The 19,338-nt window shown below is 39.9% G+C and overlaps 1 protein-coding gene across 1 annotated transcript in view; it reads right to left on the reverse strand.

Annotated features, from left to right (window-relative positions):
* Nucleotides 1–18,040, reverse strand: part of TENM4 (teneurin transmembrane protein 4) — a 342,135-nt gene extending 324,095 nt beyond the window's left edge. The window contains exons 1-2 of the mRNA XM_053969741.1: nt 17,818–18,040; nt 12,744–13,013 (exon numbers count right to left, since the gene is read on the reverse strand). Of these exons, the coding sequence (XP_053825716.1) occupies nt 12,744–13,013; nt 17,818–18,040 (493 nt within the window). The remainder of the gene's footprint in view (nt 1–12,743; nt 13,014–17,817) is intronic.
* Between the last annotated feature and the right edge of the window lie 1,298 nt (nt 18,041–19,338).

The raw sequence follows: 19,338 nt of genomic DNA on the forward strand, positions 1-19,338 counted from the left end.
AGTGAAGGCATAAGACTGTCCACTGATATTTCTCCAGGTTTCTGCTTCAATTCACACAAATCACAAGGTCTAACAGCTCACACACATGACCCCTCGTTGAAGGGAGCTACAAAAAGATCCCATTCAGCCCTAGGACCCATGGAGGTTTTGTGAGTAGATCTCTGCTTCTTGCTTGCTTCATTCACAGAAGGAAAATGACCAAAGAGAGCAAATTTGTTCTGATTTGAGAGCAGACAGCATACCAGTGGAAGGGGTCCAGTGTAGATGGAATGGCAAGGATTCCCATCGGAGGGAACCACACTTGATGGACAGTCAACAGCCAAAAATATTCAGGTGGTGTTGAGGGACACTGTGACCTGACAAGGAACACGGAGGGCACATTCCTCCTGCTGCTGTGTGTCACAGCAAGTCTAGTTTAGCCATATAATTTACAAATAAATACATCTTTCTTCTATTTGCATAAATGTTTAAGTGGACCTTTACCAACTAACCGTCTTTATCAATCAAACTTCTAACATGCTTCTCTACAGCTCCATCAGGTAACATTCCTCTAAGCCCTTTCCTTATTCTCCTTTGTAGACTGATCCCATGCCAGAATTTTTATTTTCTTGACAACAGGAGTAAATATCTGAAATACTTGAAGTCACTACCATTCTTTTCCTGAGAACTGAGCCAGAATTAACACTTCAAACTTCTGCAAACACAGCACTCATTTTATGGTAGTCCCCCAGTATATGATGGGTCAAATCACCAGTCTGGGTAACAGGCTTCTTTAAGGACAGCTAAGAATGCATCCAGCAAATTGCACACATTCCAGAGGGAACACCTTGTATTAAATGCCAAGGAGGAGTGGAACCAGCTACAGGTAAACTTTGCTTTGTTGAGCACTAATGAAACTAATGGGGTATGTTTATGTCACACCTTTCATTCCAAATGATCAAGTGCTTTGCAAGCCTTAATCATTTCACCCATCACTGAACTCCAGACTCCTCTGGGGTGGAACATTAACAGATGCTTGGTAGAGCACAGCAGCAAGCCAGAACAATTAATGAAGGAGAAACACCCCTTCCAACTAGAGGAGCAAAGGGAATTTTGTTAAGTGGGATGTAATTATCCAAAGCAGAGAGAGGGAGACATTTCCCTTCATACTCTAATCTGGGGTTACATCTGCTTTTCCAGTTCCTGTGTTACTGGAAAGTCAGCATACTAGCCTGACTCTGAGGTTGCAGTGTTCCATTCTAAGAAAGAAGCAAAACTCCCAAAGGAAAAGCATCTTGAATTTTTTTGTGGGATACCAGATTCTCACTCCTTCGGATGAGGATTACCATTTGCCTTCTTCAAACACCTAAACCAAACTAGCAGCAAACTAAGAAAGTGGCTGGAGATGAAGGCTCAGTGCATAAATGTTCCGTACAAGCAACATGACTCTCCCTCAGCTATAAAATCTGTACATTATATAAGTGGGAGAAATCATTGTCTCTAAACTATTTGTGGCAGGGTGGCCTCATTTAAATTATAATCATGGTTTAAACCAGGAAGCAGAGAATCTTGATTTAAATAATCAGGTTTAATCTTGTTTTGCATGTGTGCCTTTCAGTTATTTTCTTTTAAAACTGGTTGATTCTCACTGATTGGTATAATTTGCTGCTTCTTTATGCTAAATCAAAAAGTATCCTATATCTATACATATTTATTTCAGCAATTATATAGTTTAGCATGCATTTATTCAGATTCCTACTTTTTTACATTTTTTATGAAGAGAAAATGGTGAACAACAGATTTCTTATTCAGTAGATGATTACTGTCTTTTTTAGTATTTTTGTTGTCTTACATTTATTTGAAATTCACGTCAAAACTGCATTTAAATGGAAACTTGAATATGGTTGTAATTTCACCTCCTCCTCTCAAACTAAGGGTAATAAAAGTACTTCGCCATGCTGGAGATCAAGAAGAAAATAAGGCTTGCACAGAAAATGCATTGGTGAGAACAAAAGCAGTGACCATTCTGGCTCGAGAGCTGGAGCAGGGGGGCATTTCCAAGAGAGTTTGGCAATGCTCCTTCCTTGCTGGCAATGCTGGTTTAAATAGCCCCCAGATGTTTTTGTTATGCCACCCTCAGTCACTCGCCCTTATTTGAAAGAGGATATTTATATAATAAATATATATGATATAATATATATGATATAATATATATAATATAATAAATATAATTATATTATTCATAAATCAGGAAGATCTCCTGTTGGGTGGGACTTGTGCTGCTCTATCTGGCATCAAACTGATCTCTCTGGCACGAGAGCTGAGTGGAAACTGTGAAATGAAGAGCTCTGTGTGCTGGTACCCTTGAGAAAAGCCTTTAAAACACATGGTTTTGGGGGATAAGTCAGAGCTGGACTCCATGAGCAGTTGCATTACCATGACCATAGGGATGGAGAACCTGTGAAAGGACATGGGGATGGGTACCCAGGGTGGCAACCTATTAAACAAGTTGGTGCCTCAGATGTAACCATAAAATCACAAAATTATTTCAGTTAGAAGGGACCTTACAGATCATGGAGTTCCAGCTCCCTGCCATGGTCAGGGACACTTCCTACTGGACCAAGTATTTAGAACCCCATCTAACCTTGCTTTGAACACCTCCTGGCATGGGTCATCCAGAATTTCCCTGGGCAACCTGTGGCAGTGCCTCAGCATCTCCACAGTAAAGAATTTATATAATCTAATCTATATCTCTTGTCTGTTAGTTTAAAATCATTCCCCTTGTCCTGTCACTATCTGCCTGTATAAAAAGCTGTGAATTATTGTTTTATTTTTATATACTTGATTTAACAAGATCTTTGCTGTGGTGAAGAAAGCTAAACAACAACCTGCCCTAGAGCATATAATTAAAGTTTTTGGGGGCAGTCCAAAGAAACACTGAAAACTGCAGAATTAGGGCAGTAATGTATTTTCAATCATTGCCCTTGATTGAATAAATTTGCTAAAAGTTAATCAAAATCCTCTGAGAAATGAAACAATGAGATTTTAATTAATAAATTCTCATGGCAGAAGCTATGCTTTCCTTTATTTGGAGCTCAGTGTGCACCTCTGGGCATGGGTAAACCAAAAATAACATGCTCTTTCCTCTCACTTTGTTCTGCTTATAGATGGAGATACATCTTCACTGAAAGAAACAAAGCCAGATACCTCAAGGGGCATTGTCAGAGACTCAACCAGATGTGGACTAACACTGTTTGCTGAACTCAGAAGCAGATTCAGTGGCCCAAATGGGAATTCAGAAATACAGACAAGAGCATCTGAAAATGCCCAGTTGGGAAGGATACCTGAAGAAGGAATAGTGGGTATAGAAAGCCCGGTGCACCAGGCTTTCATCCCAATTTCTTCTACTCTTCAGGGAATAATGTATGTCTTTGAAAGGCTAGGATGGTGAACGGACGTGTCTTGCCCATTGCAGCTCAATGTGACCCCTAGAGATACAGGATGAAGGAAAAAAAATGGAGAAAAGGCAATTGGAAAACAAGCCTTGGCTCCCTGTTCCATGTTTAACCAGCTGGTTAACTCTGGAGGCAGGAGTCTGTGGGCCACACAAGATAGATATCCAGCCATTTTGACCTCTCAACCATCACCCCATCCTTGTTGACGGGACATTTACTGTCTCCTCTAATTCTTGGCTTTTCTCCATGCTGCTTCTCTCTCATCTATTCCAGAGGGATCAAACATTTGCCTAGAATAAAGTTTAGGTCAGGCCCTAAAAATAAAATCCTGCTCCAAGTGATCATTGAGCTGCAGGTCCACTCTGACTCCAATACTGATGTCCAGTGCCATGCCAGCTTTGATGGCCCTCAGTGTCCTGACCACAATCCTCAGTCCATGGCAGTAGCCATTCCTGATTGGTAAAGATGCAGAAATCCCACCCCAAAACCAGGCTGGAAGCAAAGTTACTATCGCAAGAGTAATAGATTTCATACTGCTGAACATAGGTTTATTCCCCTTGGGGTATATCACACCATAAGAAATTATTTTTGGCATTTGGAAACAGTGTAAAAAATGCACAGATTTGCTTCCAAAATACTTGGTGGCTTGCCTGCAATATTAATAAATGCAATTATTTCCTTAAAAATTCACCATGACAAGGGAGTTTAAAGTGACAAAGGAAAGGACAAAAATTAATAGTGTAACTACAAAGAACAGAAAATTCTTACCTGTTGATGTTGTTTCTACATGCCCTCTTCCCCAGTATTCAGGCTAATAATGAGTTTTTAGAGTTTTAGGCTTTTTTCCCTTCCTCATGGCTTCACCATCATCACAATAATAGTAACAACGTGAAACCTACACACTAACCTATATTGAACTGCAGTTCATTACAGCAGAATAACATTGTGAAGGGCTTCAATGTCAGCATCCTTTCAGATGCAGATTACAGTAATGCAGATAGTACATTCTCTACGGGACACACCATACAGGAATAAAATTAACAAAAAAAAAAAAAGGAAAGAGTTCTTTTCCTCTAGAGACAAGGAGGCCAGCAATGAGATAAATTAGCCCTAGAAATCAGTGGGGATTCATTCCTTCACTGTGAAATAAAATCAAGATACTGACCACTAATGCTGCATTTGAAGTACTAAACTCAGATTAATCTCAGGTACCTTCACCTCTAAAATGGGGAGCAAAGATGCCGCTGGCTCCCTTTGTGGTGCTACCAAAGGGACAGTCAGCTCTCAAGTGAGTTGAATCCCGTGTGAGAGGCAGTGACATCCTCATTTTGAAAGTCTGTTTTACATCCAGTGGGCAGGGAGTTGGTTGAATGTTGAGGGAGATAAGGGTCTGTGGTCCTAAACCCCATCAATTCACTGTCCCATCCAGGTAAAACTTTCTCTGAGACCCTTGTGAAGGAGTGAGGTGGTAACTCACCTATTCACTTTCAAGAAGTATTTCAGCACTAACATCTAGAAAGGACAAAAAAGATAAGAGGATAGAAAATATGAGGAATTTATCATCAAGAATGTCAGTGATTAGAAAGTTGGATCACAAGTAAAGAGGATATAACAGCCTTCAAGGGAGCCATTTTTTCAGTGGAAAATGCAGTATTTGATGGTCCTACAGTTAAAAGTCTCCTTTTTAGGACTAACATTCTTCATAGGAATATTAGTATCTTTATAGTTGGAGAGCCTGAAGGTACATTTGTTCCCATGACCTTCACATTTTAAGGGATCACCAAATCTCGGAATATCTCTGTAAGGTGGCTTCAGTAAATTGCCATATCCCAACAGTATCCACATACCATTAAAATGGGGATTTTTTGGCAAATTCTGCCTGGAAAGGGGTAGTGTGAGAGTTTTGAGAAGCTGAAATAAGGAAGGGTATCAATGAAAATTCCCTTCTGGATGCACTACTACTTTATGTAGTTCTTCACTAACTTCTGCAATTGATGATGGATCTTTAGTGGTAAGGATTCTGGCTAATTTTTTATTTCAGGCTGAAACATGTTGTTAATATTAAGGTTACAAATGATGGGAAACAAGTGAAAGATGACAGCCAGCAGATGTCTGATCTTGCCTGGGTAGTTCTAATTTATTATTGTTTTCCCTTACTAAAAAGTTGTAAGGGAAACTTAATAAAGTATAGCTCATAGTACATACTTTTAAATTATTATTTATTTTGAATATGTTTTGTTTTTTTAAAAAAAATTCCTTTCTGAATTCTCCAGAATATGAGTATCACATTTTTGCCTACATGGTTTGCAGAAGAAGCATGTCTGAAGCACACACTCATTTACTGGAAGTACTTTATAATGCACTGTTTAATTCAGAGGAAAAAATAAAGAGATGATGTTGCTGCAACCATGGTAACAATATTAACAATGGAGTGGATGAAGCCTGAAAAGAAATTACTCAGCAAAACATGGTAATAAAAAGAAAAGTCACCATGGATTATAAACTGGGGTATTAACAAATAATTTGTAATGCAGAGATTACACAGTAATTCTGGCACTGCTAATTGCACTGATATATTGATCTGTACTTTGGGCCAGTGATTTGGGTCAACATGATTTGGGAAACAGGAAGGTGAATGCAAAGAAAACTGAGTAAAAATTCTTCCTCTGCAGAGAGTCAGAGCTATTAAGGAGCTACATTGCAAGACACCTAGTAGCAAATACTGACAACATTAGGAGAAGACCTTTCAACAACCAAAAAGAACAAGGAAAACACACAGAAATAATTACTGTTTGTCTAAAGCTCTCTTAGCTGTTGTAAAAAGTCTCTGAGGAGACAATATTTTGAAAAAGCTGATGAAATATGGCTTGATAATTGGAATAGCTTTCTGATTTTATAAGATGCCAAAATGGCTATCAGAAAACTAGCAGGGAACAGCATATTGTGGTGTATTTAACCAAAAGTATTGGGATTTATACCACTTGGGCATGCTGTTTTCAAAAACCAGACTGTTATCACCATGTACCTAGGACCTGGTGTAGCACTGCTGATGGCAACAGGAGCCTTCAAAGGCTTTGGTGAGTTTTGTATCAGTCACCACTGAATAAATGAAAGCATCAGTAATATTTATCAACTACCCTGGAGAAATAAAAGTGTAGCATTTCTTTAGTGTTCTCTGTTTGAAATACTTATCTTTAATTATTTCCTGCTTTAATGTACCCCTGTGTTTATAATATGTCCTATAAGCATTCAGTTTTGTTGAGTCCTAAAACCCTATGCAGGTTTTTAAGCACTCTTTCCAGCAACAGTAATGGCTTAAGCAGTGGAAGCATAGAATGTGGTGTTTACTGCAAAAAATGCTCTGTAAATCAGGTATTATGTCAATTTACGTGGCTAAGGGTTGAGTTGGGGATAGTAGAGGAGGCAGAGCTGTCATGTGAGCTTTAAGGTTCCTGATTGCCACTATGCTTCAGTTTTACAACAGCCTATGAGAATTTTTCAGAAAGGCAATTTATTTGATGAGAAAGAAAAAATTATCTGTAACATATTTGCTACCATTCTGGTTGAGTTGGTAAGTCTTGGAGAGCAGGTTTTGATATTGAGCTGGTTGTTACTTGACAGCTTTAAATGCATTCATTTAAATGCATTCCAGAATAGTGGTGACTAAATAAAAAAATTCACAGAATGGTTTGGGTTGGAAGGAACCTTAAAGGCCATCTACCTCCAACTGCTGGATTGCCCTGGGAAGGCAGGGACACCTTCTATTAGAACAGGTTGTTCACAGCCACATCCAGGCTGGCCATGAACAATTCCAGGGATAGGACAGAAGGGTAAATTATTTCCCTTTCTAGGATGTGGGTCCAAAATGCTGCTCTTAAACCTTTTCACCAGTAAGTATTTCTATTACTATAGTCACCATATCACCTTTGGCACTGACTGGTGCTTTCAGAGGTGAAGCTAAAGATAAATGAACCCTGAGATGAAACTGTTCTTTCTAAACAGAGATGATCAACAGATATGTGGTGGAAGTGTTGGAGTGATCAAACCCATATCCAATTCATCATTAAATGGGAGATTGGAGTCCAGTTGTAAATGCTTTTGCAATCATAGAAGGCGTGCAGACGTTTTTGCAGGATGATGTTTCCCACATGGTTTTGAATTGTGAAGATGGAAAGAAGTTGCACGGGGCAATTTGACAGAAAAGGTCCTGCAGCTTGAGTTTTGGCTTCCTGGGTAGTTAGATCTGAAATTTTAGTTCATGTCTACTAACCTCTCAGTGTGGTGAAGTCACACTTCAGCTACACTTCTGCTGCAAGAACTTCTTTACATGATAGATCACAGTTGAGCATCTTCAACTCAGTTGAACTGTCTTGAGCCATCTGATGCTAATCCTGTCTGTGAGATCCTTCTGGCCTTTTGATACTGCCCACATTCTTCCAAGGAAGAGATGATGACAGAGAGAAACATCATGCCACTCCTCACAGCAATTAATCATGGCTGACTTGTCCTGCTAATGAAAAAAACTGCTTCCTTTGTCTCTTGTTCCTTCTCATATTTAACCAACTACTTGCCTTAGTGGATATGAACACGGAGCCCAGATTACAGCTAAAGTAAATCCTAAATTTGGAATAGTTTGGAACAGCTTCTTTGGAATAGCTGAAAGCTAAGTTGTACTGTTTGTTTGTTTGTTTGTTTGTTTGTTTTTAAAGGGCTGCAACTCCACTTCCACAAAGACAAATTTTAAAAATGCTGTTGATCCAGGTGTATGGTAACCCTGTAATAATTGTACTGTGTAAACTAGTAAGTTCATTATCACACTGAAAGTAGACAAAAAAGTGGTTTGGTTTTGTTGGTGGTGGTAGGGCTTTTTGTTTTGCTTTTTTAATTTTTTTTTTTTTTGTGGGTAGGGATTTTGTATTGGAATATCTACCATTTTCTATCATCTATCTGTTTATATCTATCATTTTCTGCCCGTCTCTCAAATTCAAATCTGTCCAGGCATTACCAGTGTAATTTGTAACACTTTGAATGGATCTGGGTTAAGATCTCTATTGCAGACCCAAAGGAATAGACACAGCCCAGTTCATGGATGCTTGCACACAAACACTGTCCTCTAGAGTTATGATGTTAGGAGTCCTCTAGACAGTACAAAAGCCCAGCCTGAATAGTCCTGCACAGACCCAGAGGAATAAGGCACAGCAGTGTTACAATAATTGGAACTGGAGAAAGAAGGATGCTTGAGAGACCAGCACGGAAAGCCATTCTGACCGAGACAACATCTAGTCTAGACCTTTCTCAGTAGATCTTTGTCTAGTTTACGCTTAAAAGCTTTAAGCACTGGAGTTCCTCAGACTCCTCTGATCTCCTCCAGTGCCAAACTGCCTTCCAACTCTTTATGAGGAGAGGAGACTCTAGGTGCTGACTTTCAACTGTTTTTGGTATGGGCAATGCTCAGAAGATGGAGTCAGACTGTTCTTGGAGATGTTCAGTGGGAGCAATGGACCCAAGTTACAGCTGAAATCCATATCAGCTCTTAGAAGAAGAGTTGTTCACAGCAAACATGGTCAGCTGCAGAACCAGGATACAGAGGTTGTGGCCTCTCCATTCTGATAGATACTCAAATTGTAACTGAAAAGAGCCCTGAGTGACCCAACCTGACCTCCAACTTAGCCCTGCTTTAAGCAGGAGAGAGACCAGAGACTTTCAGCAATGCCTTTCAGTGTAAATTATCCCGTGGTACTGTATTTTTTTTTTTTTTTTTTTTTTTTTTGGGTTTTTTTGTATGTGACTAAATGCTGAAAAATAAGCCAATTTCTGGAAGACTATTACGTTGTTCTTCTTCAATGTGCTCTTCTCTATGGTAAACAATTACTGGCTCAGTACAAATCCTGTTCAGGGTTAGCTAAGGTACCGCCAGGAAACTCCAGGCTTCAGTCCAAATGACCACTTCAGGAACTTTTGCTTGCTGAGAAATAGTGCAATCTACTATAGGAAAGAAGTTCTCCTAAAATCATTGCTAGACTTCCAGGAACCAGACTCCCTCCGTGCTTGATTCTGAACTGTTAATGGGAGTTCACAGTTCCAGTTCAGATCATGATCATGCTGCAGAAAACCCCTTGAGCCATATAAAGTGCCTGCTACATCAGCAATACAGAATGATGGCACTGTCCCCAGGCAAGATGCAGCAACTTGAGCTGTGCCTCTGTCCCCTCACTGTGCAAAGTGAGTATCCAGGTCAAGTGAAATGCACCGTCCACTGGAGGGGAAGCCATTGTGGCTGTTTGAGTGCACAGGATGGGAGCTCAGGGCAATGCCAGAGTTATAATTCAACTCTTTAGTGAAAACAAACTCTTAGTAAAAGCATTTGCCTCCTAGAAGCATTCAGCCTAATGAAGGTGTCCCTACTCAGGACAGAGGCTTGGAACTTGATGTTTTTTAAGGTTACTTCCAACCCAAACCATTTTGGGGTTCTGTGAAAACCTCATAACAATTTAGATAAAACTGCAGATGGCTTTCCATTCTAGCTCCCTGTGCAAGTGATCTATGGACTACAATATGCCAGGAAACCAGAGCAGTTCATAGGCTTCCTTAAGAACAGGGATGGACTGTGACTATCCTTTCTGAGCAGCATACCTGTTCCTTTAAGGCATCACCACTCCTGAAATAAAAACAAACCTACTTTTCCAAGGGAGCCAGACCTGTCCTTTTCTAGGAACACAATAAATGTTTTGGCAGACTCATGCTTTGACAACTTTGGATTTAGAAACATCAGAAGTAAATTCTGATTATTTATTTTGGATAAATAATGAACAGCATAAAAACTGCTGACTTTGACCTTCATTGGAGAAGTTGGTTTAATGAGCCCCATAAACTCTTCTATTGATGGCAGGTTCATAAAGTCCATATTGACTTCCGCTAAAGGCTATAACTTCTATCAATACTGTCAACAATTAATATTGGCTCATAAAGGTATCCTGTAAACTGAGTCATAGCATTATGTTACTTTATACTGCCATTAGCAAAATTTCATGTCTTCTTGAAAATGCTTCTTCTGTAAATCTGGTATTTCTCAAAATAGCCTGTGTGATAGCTAGCAGCCCAGAGAAACACTACTTATGTGGCGTGAGGAGGGAGGAAACGTCTTTATGTTTGGCAGAAAAAGCTTATGAGAAGATCTCAGGCTTCATTTGCTCCTACAGCAAGTCTCAGGCTGTGGGGAGTTTGTGCACAAAGGTTTCTCACACCTTTATTTGTGCCAAGCAATTACAAAAGAAAATGCTCAAATACTGCTGACTTAAAAGACTTTCCCTAACCTTCTTTTCTTTCTACCTTGCAACATTTGTTTGGATATGTTCATACCACCAATTCAACTGCAAACCCTATATTAAAATGAACTTTTTCTCAGTTCTGGACCAGTTATTCTGACCTGAACATGGTCTGATGTCTATGACATCTTCCCAGGAAAGTCCAAGCATTAGATGAAGCTCACCACCAGCACAGTTTGAATCTTAATATTTCCTTCAAGTTCTACCACCTCTTTTTTGTCACTATGGACAATACTATTACATACTACACACCACAGCTACACAGAATTTTGGTTTTAGTATGATACAGCCTTTCTCATTCAAAACACCCAATATCTAAGACTGCAAATGCCTAGGCTCCAAGGAAACTCCTACATTTATACAGCACTGTATGTTCTTCACCTCTCGTTTCCCTTTTTCTAGTTGCTCTGAAGTGATGGTTCAACAAACGGTTAGTGTGCCATTGAACTTAAGGAAAGAGGAATTGAAGGTTGTCTCCAACCTGACATGAGTCCTACACCCTCTGTGATTACTTTCAGTAAAATTTTTCAAGGCATGTGAAGTTGCTAATGTGCTGCTTCCAATATAATTTCATTTGAAAGTAATCTGTAGGTACAAAGTTGCATTTGCAGGTGTAGAGATACCAGGAAGAAAGACTCCTGCAGATAATGCAATTCTCCTCTGTTAAGACCAAAGGCAAAAAAAACCCCACTAATCTAAAATTCTGTATACTGCTTTTCTTAGTAGGCATGGAAAGAAAAAATGTATGGGATAGGATCGCAGCTGCTCACACATCACATAGAAAGCACAAACGAGAGCCTGGAAGCACAAGGTGCTTACTTTTGGCTGTTTTCTAGCAATTTCTTGTGAGTCTACAAAAATTCAATTGACCCTGATGATCCCTCTGATTTTTCATCAAAACACAGGGATCAGAAGGAAAACAATGTAACCTGACACTCTGTGTCTGCTTGTAAGACTAAGAATCTTTAAAAAGTATAGCAAAGATAATTTAAAAAGATTCTTCTGTACATCCTTTGATCAGAAGGCCATTTATCTTTGAACTCTGCCTAATATATCATTATCTCTGAGCAGAAACTTAATAAGCTTCAACTGTAATTTTGTTGGAGTTAAACATAAAATCATGTGGGTGGTGTATGTCTCACTGTCATGGCTTCCAGAGGAAAACTTATCATCATTTGTCACTATAATACTGTGGCAAAAAGCATGAAAAGAACAAGTGATACAGTCATTTCACATGAGCTTTCTTCTGCACTGAACACAAGTGCCCGATTACTTGTATGCAGCAGCTATATCAAGAAGCAGGCTGTGTTATAATTGAATTAAAGGTGCAAAGGCATATAGGACTGGATGAACTCCTGGGTTAAGTTGCAATTGAATAAAAAATCCCCTCTCCTTCTCCTATACTGCTTGGCAGAACTGCTGACCAAAAGGTTCACAGACCTACAAAAGGCATGCAGGAATCCCCGCAGCTGGGGACACAAAGTTACAGAGATAAAAAAATCTGTGACCTTCAGCTTTTATTTCGCACAAAGAAAAGGGCTTCTAAAAATATTTCACCATCATTTTCCTTCAGAGAGCAGTCAGCCAATTTACATAAATGAAGCAGACCCTGTCAAGGAACCAGCAAGGAAGAGAAGAAAATTATCTATCTAGAAAATCTGAGCAAAGAAAAGAGTAGCATCAGCCAGAGGAGGGGAGATTTAAATGCCTTCCCACTGAAAGGTTGCTGCAAAAAGCAGGGAGAGTATTACAGCTATTTAATGATTTCTGTCGCAGTGATAAATAAGTAGGAGCTTCTCCAGAAGTTCATTAACAAAGACTCTGTAGGACAGTAAAAAGGCCACAACTGGGGCTATTAGAAGAGTGTTTTCATGGAGTCTGATAAAAAATCCCATCACTAAACCTAAGGAAGATTAAGGTGGAGTAGTAGGAAGAGACATTCCTTATAGAGCTTGAGGCTGACGCATGCATTGTCATCACTTACCAGTTTCAGTATTCTCATGCTCCGTGTCGGTGAGGGTGAGGTTGGAGTTGGCCCGGCTTGACAAGCACGAGCTACGCCCAGATTTGGTGTTGCGTGTCCAAAGCCTCACTGGGTGCTCAGGTGACATGACCACATCTGCTTCCGTGTCACCATCTGAGCCGGTGCTGATGGAGTAGCCACAGTGAGGCAGACCGATGTCGGTCCGGTACAAAGCCCCGTGGGTGGGTGTCACATCTTCAAGTCCCAGTTCTCGCAAAGAGAAGTTGGCTCCTGTGAGAAAAAACGTATCAGCCGAGTTATTCTATAATAGGGCATGGTGCCATCTAGCACATATCAAGAGCAAAGTGTCCACCCTCTACTTTCATGTGTGGCACAGCAGCATCACAGTAAGACACAGCAACATCATACCAAAGATACCTCTCTTCTGTGGTTGTGGTCCTGCTCACTGTGAGAATCATAGAATCATTAAGGTTTTAAGATTATCAAGTCCAACCATTACTCAGCATGTCCAAGTCCACCACAAGAAAATGTCTCTAAGCATCTCATCTATACTTTTTTTTTATAACAATTCCAGAGATGGTGATTCCTCCACTTCTGTAGGCAGCCTGTTCCAATCCTTGACCACTCTTCCGATGAAGAAATTGTTCCTAATATGCAACCTCAACCTCCCCTAGTGTCACTTGAGGCCATTTCCTGTTGTCCTATTGCTTGTTAATTGTGAAAAGACACCAGTCCCCACCTCACAGCAACCTCTTTTCAAACATGCCAAAACTAAAAAGTGTCTGGATTCCTGCTTCTGGAACCTGACAAAAACTCAGGGCATGTTCAATGAAATCATCAAGTTTGAAAGCAGAAACAGATGTAGAAATGGTGCAATACTTTAGGAGAGGCAAAAAGTAATCTTCTTGTGAGAAAAGCAAAATGAGGCGTGCAATGATCAAAAGTCCTACCAAAGCCTGACAAGTTCCCTACAATAGGCAATTTGAGTGAGTTCTGCTCATTGAAATCCCTGAAATTACATACTGGGGATTTAAATTTCATTTGGCGATTTCACTTTCCTCTTGCTGGCCACTCACACCTTGACTCACATTTAGCTATTCATTCTGAGAGAGTCACAGCAGAGGTTATTTGGCCGCAAATAGATGCAATTGTTTAGCTGACTAAAAATATGACCTGAAAAGTGACTCTTGACTCCATGTCTAGTTACCCGCAGAGCTTCAAAATCAGACTGAATTGATGTGAATAAGGCTTCAAATATTAGCATACTTTGTTTGAAAAGTTCCACAAAGAGGCTGGAGAGAGCAATTTTAATCCACATTTATTTATTAATGCATGCATTTAGTTTTCAGCCTTGAATATCTTGAAAAGATTTTGCCACCCATGAGTGCCTTTAGCTGCACAGTGCATTTATACAGCTCAATGAACCCCTGCTTCTGTTATGCTATGCCTTGGATGGATTAAGGAACTGAGCAGTTTGCAGCTCAGGCATATTTCAACAAGATAAATCTGAATGCATGATCTCCAGTAAATTTCAGGCACAAACCTTCCTTTGAACACTGAAATTCATAACTACTCATTATTGAAATCTGTTCATCAAGTCTGGATCTCAAGGTTGTATCCAAAGCTGAATTACCATTTTCTCATTTCTCAAGACCCCTCAATTGTGTGTTTTTTTTCTCACATTTCTATTTGTTGATGTCAAATATCATGTGGTAGAAAATGTGTATCCAACAGAAATAGTCAGTTTTTCTACTTTTCCAGAGTATGGTTTCACACTTCTGGAAGCAGCCTAGTTTGTCCTTCAACCCTGATGACTGGGGAAGGTCTCTCATATTAAAGCACATGTGCATCAGATGACAGGTGGCCAAAAGTAGATCCTATTTTACTACATTTTTTCATTCAGTTGACTTTATAGCTCACAGTGAACAGAGAGGAGATATCTGAATGCAAGGTGAATAGTGGGACTGGACAACATTTTCATGTATAGCTCAGAGAAGGAGCTGTTTGATAGCAGGAGAAAATTTGGTTCAGCTGGTTACGGATCTGCAGCTGACAATACTCCAACTGCATAAGGGATTCATGAACTTCACACCTTTTTAATTGACCAAACAAGATTAAAGCTTTCAGACAGAGTGGACAGAAAAGGTTGCCTGGGCTCACACCTCTGTCCGACCCTTGCTTGGAAGCACAATGCAAGCTGTGTGGCAAAGTAATCCATTTAACATGATTACAAAGTGGTTTGAGAAACTGTCCTCTACATTCTCATTGCATGAGGAAGCAAATAAACCTGACCTAAGTTATAAATGGCTAGGAAGCAGTATCTCCCCAGACACCTTTCTCTTCTCTTCTCTTCTCTTCTCTTCTCTTCTCTTCTCTTCTCTTCTCTTCTCTTCTCTTCTCTTCTCTTCTCTTCTCTTCTCTTTCTCTTCTCTTTCTCTTCTCTTCTCTTCTCTTCTCTTCTCTTCTCTTCTCTTCTCTTTCTCTTCTCTTCTCTTCTCTCTTCTCTTCTCTTCTCTTTCTCTTCTCTTCTCTTCTCTTTCTCTTCTCTTCTCTTCTCTTCCTCCTCCCTCCTCTTCCTCCTCCTCCTCTTCCTCCTCCTCTTCCTCCTCCTCCTCTTCCTCCTCCTCTTCCTCCTCCTCCTCTTCCTCCTCCTCTTCCTCCTCCTCTTCCTCTTCCTCTTCCTCTTCCTCTTCCTCTTCCTCTTCTCTTTGTTTTGACTTACGTGTAAGGCCATGGTTTTCTAAACCATCCCTTGTGGAGTACTGAAAAATATCTTTTGATTTTCCTTGTGTGTTTGAGTCACTGATGGCAAGTTCCACCATTGCCTGAAAGAAGCCACACTCAGCATCATCAGGCACATCAATGTGCAGCATGACCGATGTTCTCCAGTAACAGCAGCTCATAAATTATGAAAACTGACTGCTACAATTAACTGAAAATCAAATTTATTTGCAATAAACAGCAGCAGATGCATTGATTTTCATATTCTATGCTCACTGTTGCCTTTTAAGCTGGAAGAACTCAAGTCAATAAAAGGAGGATAATAAATACCCAAGACTTTTTAATTCAGATCTGGTCTATTTTCTCCTGTGCTGACTTGCACATTTGCTGACACTCACTCTAGCTAAAACCATTTAAATGCTGACTTGTTTATTTACTGAATTTATTTGGTCAATTTGAAATGTTTCCCTCCTCTGCCTTCCAAACCAATGCAGAAGAGAAATTCACTTCGCCTTGTTGATGTCAAGCAGGCTAATAAGGATTGGTTTCAGCTGGCCTGAAGCCAAGAAACATCACAAAGAGAGGTCCATTCATGGCTTACTGCCAGTGGAAAATGTGGCACAGAAAATCCGGGATAATTGTTAACACTCTTGAGGCCAGTTTTGGGACCCTCAGGATAAACTGGGAGAAAGCTTTAAGTTGAGCCATTTGTGAGAGTTATATCAGAAACAGAACTTGTGCTCTGACATGGTTAATCTTAACTTTTCAATGAATTTCAGTTACTTTGACCAGTCATTTTTACTCAGTACCTTCAACATTTTCCTAGGGAAGCATGAGCTTGTGTATAGAAAATTTACACTCTCTGTCGACAGACTGGATTTTCAAGAAAGGTAATCTTTTGTGGGCTTCTTAGGAGAAATCCATAGATCTGCATGGCCTCATAGACCTCCAAGTTGAAAACCACTGACCTGGACTAATTCACATCTATCCTGCATGGTGAATATATTGTATGAAGTAAGCAAATACAATGACCTAAAAAGTTTCCTTTTCTTTATAATGTCATACATTCCTTAGAGGGGATGAAGTACTTCAGAGTTGCTAAGAGGGAAACTGCTTTCATGATGTCACGGTGTTACTTACATTTACTATTGGCCCTTTTGTTGATTATTGCCTATTGCAGCTATTCTGAAACCCAAACACCAAAGCCATATGCATGAAGATACTTCAGCAAATAATTTTACTTGTGTGTGCCTTGAAGAAGAGTCTTGCACCAAAACCACAAGTGCATGACTTTTGAGGAGAAATCAAGCAGCCCCCAAGTTTAATGAGTGTATTTATATGCATTCCTTTTGGGGAATCAGCTTGTCTAAATTGCAAAGGATGTGCTCAGAGTACTCTGGGCTGGCTAGTTTATGTCCAGTTTCTGGAATGCTGCCTACTCTATTTGACTCACTTTGCCATTTTATACTTTTCTTGATGGACTTCTAAAAACAATTTATATGAAGTCCTGGTTGGAATCTGAACTACAACTCTACAGAAAAATGAAGATGAGTCTTATAGCAGGGGACAAAAATCTACCTCATACAGGCAGTAACAGCAGTGAAAATTCTAACTGCACTAACTTCAGGAATCTCTGGGTATCTGGAATCTCTGTTAGAAATGTGGAGTCTGTTGTGACTCTTGAAACTCCACATCTTTACAGATACTGGGACTCAGATTCACTAAATGTGCTCCTGTAAATTCTAAAGTAGTTCCTTAGGCTAATATTGGAGCATGTCCCCAAGTCAAACCTAAAGCCTACAGGCCATGTACAATGCCAAGAGGGTTCATCCCATCTGGACTTCAGTTGTCTCCTTTCTTCCAGGGTTCTTGGATTTTGCTGTAGACCAGATGGACAGAGTGGACAGTGACACTCTCCCCTTGTTGCCTTCTGCTTCAGCATCCTCGTTGACTTCCTTCATGACAGAGCAGACACGTGACACAGTGAAAGGTCTCCTGAGCAGGCAGGAACTTTCCATGCCACATCAATACCATACAGCATGTTTACAGGGGGTTCTAGTCTCATGGTGGGAAGTGGCAAAGTACTGCTGCAGACAGAAAGACTAAGACATAGAAAATGTGTCTTAGTAAGTGGTAATGAACATGGTATAGGGATATGCCACTTAAGGATACCGGGCTGCACACGGTGTCTTGTGCAATACAATGAAGATGATCTCTGCTGCTCTATTTAAATCTCTCTTTTACATCTTGCTTTTGGCCTTAGAGTCTTTCAAAGGTAGCCTCCCACCCAGCTCTGACTCTCAGCTGATTCCCTCATGCTGCTTACAGCTGCATCTGCTGAAAAGTAACCCACCTGCTCGGCAGAATTCATCAGCCTCCTGGTGCACCATGTCTTTGACCCGATTGCTGTAGGTCAGCCTGGAGTCTTGATCATAAGCCTTCAGGGTCTCGCTGGAGCTGTAGGACTTCTGGGGTGCCTTGCTGTCCTCACTCTCAGCTGAAGAGCTGGTGTAGCGGCGCTCAGTGTCGCGTCGCCGAGTCAGAGATCGATACGGCTTTCTTTCTTTTACATCCATGGCACCCTTGTCTGAGTATTCAACATTAAAATAATGACGTCTGTGTGGCAGTCAGATTGGAATAACCTGAAAGAGAGAATTAAAAAATGTCATGCCTTTGGGCACTCAATGGCTAATTTGCCTTCTTTATACATTCTTACACTGAAGAAAAGGGATGTTACTTAATGGATTGCAGAAAAACCCTCTTAGAACAATTACCAGTAAAAAGAAAGTCTCAATTATGTGTGACTCATTTAATAATTGCCACTACTAACACGATACATATATGCAGCAACCTGCATCTCTCTGAACTAGGCATGCACTTGGGAATTTGAAACTGATTGTGATATTGTGTGTCTTCTTTCTGTAGGAAGTGATTCAGAGACCTCGAGGAGGCATGTATTCGTCAGTCACCTAATCTCTGGGAAATCAGGTAATGCTGAAATGTCTCTATTTGGGCAACTAGAGGGCTTTGGAAAAATGCTGTCCTGTGGTTTTAAAAATGTTTCCACAGATCATGAGGTTAGAATGTATGAACAAAAGACTGAGATGGTATAAGAAGGCAAGTGGGAAGGGAGAGGGACAAAGGAAGAATGAAGAAGTGAGACATGGATGGAAATTGCATAAAAATGTCTTCCCTTTCAGAGGGCTCATCTTTACTCAACTGGAAATATATTAGAACTTAGGCAGAGCTGAGAAGGTGTAAATAAATGATAGTGTTCTGCTACATGTAATAACATGGTCTGGGATTTATTTTTGTGGAAAAACCAATGTATATATGCATTGCAATACAAGCACACATATTTGCACACAGGGAAAACAGATATCAGAAATAAAACATATTAAAAGTATTTTTGTCAAAATAATTAATAAATGCTATTTTTACTCCAAGTTTATTAAACATGACAGAAAACACAGAAAAAATAAATGTAATGACTTGCATCAAGATGGAAAAACATGTTTTTTAATATCTAAAGTTGTTTATGAGAAAAAATAATGATAAAATACACAAACCAAACATGGAAAATCTGTAGTTATCAGCTGAGCTTCTCAGAAACTGAACCCCTTGACTGCTAAAGAACAAAAGTTGATTCTCTAAATGCCACCCCAGGTATTGTTGTTTACCATCAGCATTTAAAAACAGAAAGTGAAAGGTTCAGAAAGCACCTATCAGTTCTTGGTCTTTTTCACAGCAAATACATATGGAAATATATGGCATGAACTGAATCACATTTTGTTGGCATTTCTTTCTTGAAAAGCTAAATCCTGAATGTACTAATGAAATCTTACTCGTCCATGACTCAGATCCTAGCCTTGCT

The sequence above is a fragment of the Vidua macroura genome, chromosome 2, assembly GCF_024509145.1.
Source record: "Vidua macroura isolate BioBank_ID:100142 chromosome 2, ASM2450914v1, whole genome shotgun sequence".
In the NCBI taxonomy this organism is placed as follows: Eukaryota; Metazoa; Chordata; class Aves; order Passeriformes; family Viduidae; genus Vidua; species Vidua macroura.